At 29.5% G+C, this 5,581-nt stretch overlaps 1 protein-coding gene across 1 annotated transcript; it reads left to right on the top strand.

The window, feature by feature from the left end:
* Window positions 1–368: 368 nt before the first annotated feature.
* crp1 (C-reactive protein 1) lies at window positions 369–5,290 on the top strand. The gene is made up of 3 exons (XM_073830868.1): window positions 369–423; window positions 3,919–3,991; window positions 4,064–5,290. Exons 2-3 carry the CDS (start codon window positions 3,931–3,933, stop codon window positions 4,678–4,680), a joined length of 678 nt encoding a protein of 225 aa, XP_073686969.1. The 5' UTR covers window positions 369–423; window positions 3,919–3,930; the 3' UTR covers window positions 4,681–5,290.
* Window positions 5,291–5,581: the final 291 nt, after the last annotated feature.

Genomic DNA, 5,581 nt, shown 5'->3' with positions numbered 1-5,581 from the left:
ACATCTCATAATTAAGTCACAAACCTTGTCAAACAAAACTGTTTAAAAATAAATAAAGAATGATTTCATGAAATGACCCACATTTACAGTTCCTGTGATCTTGAATGGGAAAACAGACTAAAGTCAACTTTCAAAACCAAACAAAACAAAAAACAATGGTGTCATAAATTTAGCTTGCTCTGTCTACTGTTTGACATTTGTCATTTGTTTGCATCTGTTCGTTTGGTTGACGGAGAAATACAGAGGAAGAGATATTTGAAAACGTCTTTGTGTCTCTATAATGAGTTTTTGGTCTTATGATGGTGTGAATCCTCACACAGCAGCTTTTGTTGGTTTGTCTGATGTCATCACGGTGCAAGGAGGGAAGCGGCTCAGCAGCGTTTCTTTACTCGGAGGCAGGAATAAACACCCTTCTGCTACGCAGTAAGTATTACATTTGTTACAATTTCATTTATATATTGCATATTAGAAACAATCATTTCAACAAGTCTTGTGACACTAAATGTTACACTGTAATATTAATAATGCGCCTCGGTTATTATATGTCACACCAGTGTTAATTAAGTAGCACTGACGTACTAGTATAGCTTTTAATTAATATTTTGAATTCGTTTTTATTTTTAGATTTTCTTTTTTGTTGTTAAGAGTTTTAGTGATTTTCTTGTGTTTTTGTCATTTTTAATTTTTCTTACGTCTACAACATTTCTTTTTATTAATAGCTTTTTCAGTTTTAGTTATTTTAGTACTTTTTATTCTTAAATGAAAATTACAAATATTGCCTTGGCAACTAATTGAAATAAAATCAGTTTATGATTTTTTTAAAATATTTTATTTTATTTGTTTTTTTTTTTTAAATGGCTCTTTAGTAAGCTATAATAATTATGTGGCACAGATATCATGGTTGGCAAAAGTGAAAAAAAAAATGAAATGAAAAAATTTCACCTTTCTTCAATATTTTTTATTTGTTTTTATTTTGCATAGTGGTTCTAAAAATACTTACATTATTAGAATAAAAAAAAATTATGTTTTTTTCTGTTGTGACATTTTAAGAACAATTTTTACATTTAATTTGATGCAAAAAATAAATATTTTTTTAAAAATCCTAAAAAACTTTTGGCAATTTTTTTTTTTTTTTTGCATAGTTTTTGCATAGATTTACTTTTGCATGGTTCTAAAAATACTTACATTATTAGTATCATAAATTTGATGTTTTATTAATTTTTTTATTAATGTTTTTATTAATTGTTTATTTACTTTGATGCAATAAATAAATACATATTTTAAAAAATAATAATAATTATTAATACTTTAAACTATATTAATTATGTGGCACAGATATCCTGAATGACAAAAGTTAGGGATTAGGTTCATAAAAATTATGTCATATTTCACCAGGTGTTTTTTTTTCTTTCTTTTTGCTTCTAAAAATACTTGCATTATTATCATCATTAAAAAATATTAAAATATTTTGTATTGTTTATTTATTTTTGCATAGTACTTACTATGCAAAATACATAATTAGTATCATAAATGTTTTTTTTTTCTATCATGACATTTTCAGAATTTTTTTTACATTTACTTCGATGCAATAATAATAATAAAATAAAATAATTTATCCATATAATTTATCCAAATAAAATCCATAAAAAAACTTTTGGTAACACTTTACAGTAAGGTTTATTAATTAACGACATTAGTTACATGAACTACGAATGAACAATACTTCTACTTCTTCAGCATTTATTTATCTTAGTTATTACATTTAATTTATACATTTACTAATGCATTATTAAAATCAAAAGTTGTGCTTGTTAACATTAATGTACTGTGAATTAACGTGAACTAACAATGAACGACTGTATTTTCATTAACTAAAACTAAAGAGTAATAAATATTTTGTTCATTGTTTGTGCGTGTTAGTAAATTGTTTTATTTATTTATTTATTTATTTATAGGCATTTATGGTGGCTCTAAAAATACTCACATGATTATTCTAATTATATTAATATATTTTTTCATTTTATTTTCAGGATAATGTTTACATTTATTTTGATGCCAAAAAAACAAAAACAACAACCCCCCCCCCCCCCCCCTTTTTTTTTAACCAGTATAACTCATGCATAAAAAGGGAATAACTTTCACCTTAAAATATTACCATTTTAATTTTGTTTCATCATGACATGTTCAGGACAATTAAAGAAAGAAAGAAAAAAAAAACTAAAAAAAAACTTTCCTCCCATTTTAAAACCAGTATAAATCATACATAAAAAGGGAATAACTTGCACCATAAAATATTATTATATTTGGATTTTTATTTTGCTTTTTTTTTTTTTTGGTTCATCATGACATTTTCAGGACAAGAAAGAAAGAAAGAAAGAAAGAAAGAAAGAAAATCCCTAAAAAACTTTCCTCCCATTTTAAAACCAGTATAAATCATGCATAAAAAGGGAATAACTTTCACCTTAAAATATTATCATTATTTTATTTGTTTCATCAGGAAAGAAAGAAAGAAAGAAAGAAAGAAAGAAAGAAAGAAAAGAAAAAAATTCCCCCGATTTTAAAACCAGCATAAATCATGCATAAAAAGGGAATAACTTGCACCATAAAATATTATTATATTTGATTTTTTTTTGTTTCATCATGACATTTTCAGGACAATTAAAGAAAGAAAGAAAATCCCTAAAAAACTTTCCTCCCATTTTAAAACCAGTATAAATCATGCATAAAAAGGGAATAACTTTCACCTTAAAATATTATCATTATTTTATTTGTTTCATCAGGAAAGAAAGAAAGAAAGAAAGAAAGAAAGAAAAGAAAAAAATTCCCCCGATTTTAAAACCAGCATAAATCATGCATAAAAAGGGAATAACTTGCACCATAAAATATTATTATATTTGGATTTTTATTTTGCATTTTTTTTTTTTTTGGTTCATCATGACATTTTCAGGACAAGAAAGAAAGAAAGAAAGAAAGAAAGAAAGAAAGAAAAGAAAAAAATTCCCCCGATTTTAAAACCAGTATAAATCATGCATAAAAAGGGAATAACTTGCACCATAAAATATTATTATATTTGGATTTTTATTTTGCATTTTTTTTTTTTTTTGGTTCATCATGACATTTTCAGGACAAGAAAGAAAGAAAGAAAGAAAGAAAGAAAGAAAGAAAGAAAATCCCTAAAAAACTTTCCTCCCATTTTAAAACCAGTATAAATCATGCATAAAAAGGGAATAACTTTCACCTTAAAATATTATCATTATTTTATTTGTTTCATCAGGAAAGAAAGAAAGAAAGAAAGAAAGAAAGAAAGAAAGAAAGAAAGAAAGAAAGAAAGAAAAGAAAAAAATTCCCCCGATTTTAAAACCAGCATAAATCATGCATAAAAAGGGAATAACTTGCACCATAAAATATTATTATATTTGATTTTTTTTTTTGTTTCATCATGACATTTTCAGGACAATTAAAGAAAGAAAGAAAATCCCTAAAAAACTTTCCTCCCATTTTAAAACCAGTATAAATCATGCATAAAAAGGGAATAACTTTCACCTTAAAATATTATCATTATTTTATTTGTTTCATCAGGAAAGAAAGAAAGAAAGAAAGAAAGAAAGAAAGAAAGAAAGAAAGAAAGAAAGAAATTTCCCCCGATTTTAAAACAAGTATAAATCATGCATAAAAAGGGAATAACTTTCACCTTAAAATAATTCAAATTTGTCATGAAAATGTCACCAAACAAACAAATAAAATTGGTCCTACTATTTAATCTAATTAGCCTACTTTTGGGAAATTAATTTCAGGATGAAATTTGACATTTTTTGACACTTGCAATTCACTTGAAAACATGTAGAATTGGACTATTTACAGTAATGGAATTAAATCATTAATATGTCAATAACTTCTTTATAATTCAATTTCCTTCAGACCTGCAGCAAGATGTTGGTGCCGGTGGTTTTATTTTTCTGTCTGCTCTCTCTGAAACCTGCAGCTACTGAAGGTACTTTAAATTAACACCGCAGGAGTTTATGGTTGTTTTGTGCTTGTTACAGTACTTTATTTTGTCTTCCAGTGGGTCTCGCTGGTAAAGTGCTTCTGTTCCCATACGAGACTGATTTCAGCTACGTTAAACTCACACCTAAAAAGCCCCTGGGGCTTACAGCGTTCACTCTCTGCATGCGCGTCGCGACGGAGCTCCAGGGCGAGCGGCAGATCATTCTCTTCGCCTACCGGACGCCCGACTTTGACGAGCTCAACGTGTGGAGAGAGAGAGACGGCCGCGTGTCCTTCTACCTCAGTGGCGACGGAGCCTTCTTCCACCTGCCTCCTCTCTCCACCTTCCGGAATCACCTGTGCCTCACCTGGGCGTCGCACACCGGACTCACGGCCTTCTGGGTGGACGGGCGCCGCAGCGCGTTTCAGCTGTATAAACCCGGTCACAGCATCCGTCCACAGGGCACCGCTTTGCTCGGCCAAGACCCCGATAAACACCTGGGGGACTTCGAGGCGGTGCAGAGTTTCGCCGGAGAGCTCACGGACCTGAACATGTGGGACTACATCCTCACCGGAAATCAGATCAAAGCGCTGTATTTGAACCACGCACAACGCGTGCCCAGAGGAAACGTGTTTGACTGGAACACCATCGAATATGAGATTAAAGGAAATGTGCTAGTCGTGCAAGATGATTGATATATTCAAGCATACAACCGTATATGCTCATTTGCCATCCTTTTTCGTCTTTATAGAATATTCATATTAATAGGAAATAAAATAAAATGATTTCAGCATTACAAAGTTGTTTGAGCATATTTGTGACCCTAGACCTCAAAACTAGTCATAAGATTTATACAAAAGCTGAAAGCTGAACACATAAGCTTTCCATTAATGTAGGCTATGGTTTGCTATAGGAATGTTGGTTTGTTAAATCTGGAATCTGAGGGTACAAAAAAAAAAAAATCAAAAATGCCTTTAAAATTGTGCAAATGTTTTTAGCAATGCATATTACTAATCAAAAATTAAGTTTTGATATGTTTACAGTAGGAAATTTACTAAATATCTACATGGAACATGATCTTTATTTGATATCCTATTTTTGCCATAAAATAAAATGCATAATTTTGACCCATACGATGTATGCTATTGCTACAAATATGACAAGGTTTTGTGGTCCAGGGTCACATTTATTTATCCATTTCCCCATAAACTTTGGACAATAGGATTGATGGCTGATAAATGTGACTTTGAACCACAAAACCAGTCATACTGTAAGTAGCACAGGTATATTTGTAGCAATAGCCAACAATACATTGTATGGGTCAAAATTATCGATATATATATATAAACTTTTTTATGCCACTAATAATTAGGATATTAAAAAATTTAAAGAAAGAAAAACAAAGAAAAAGAAGCATTTTAAAACCAGTAGAAATCATGCATAAAAAGGGAATAACTTTCACCTTAAATATTATCATTATTTTATTTGTGACATTCATGACATTTCCAGGACAATTAAAAGAAGGAAAGAAAGAAATTCCATACATTTTAAAACCAGTATAAATCATGCATAAACGGGGAATAACTTTAACCTTAA

Source organism: Garra rufa, chromosome 24 (assembly GCF_049309525.1).
Source record: "Garra rufa chromosome 24, GarRuf1.0, whole genome shotgun sequence".
NCBI lineage: Eukaryota > Metazoa > Chordata > Actinopteri > Cypriniformes > Cyprinidae > Garra > Garra rufa.
This window is presented reverse-complemented; position numbering and strand designations above follow the sequence as displayed.

Coding starts and splice junctions, on each gene's coding strand:
- crp1 (XM_073830868.1), top strand. CDS start 3,931: ATGTTGGTGCCGGTGGTTTTATTTTTCTGTCTGCTCTCTCTGAAACCT. Junction 3,992..4,063: donor GAAACCTGCAGCTACTGAAG/GTACTTTAAATT, acceptor TTTGTCTTCCAG/TGGGTCTCGCTGGTAAAGTG.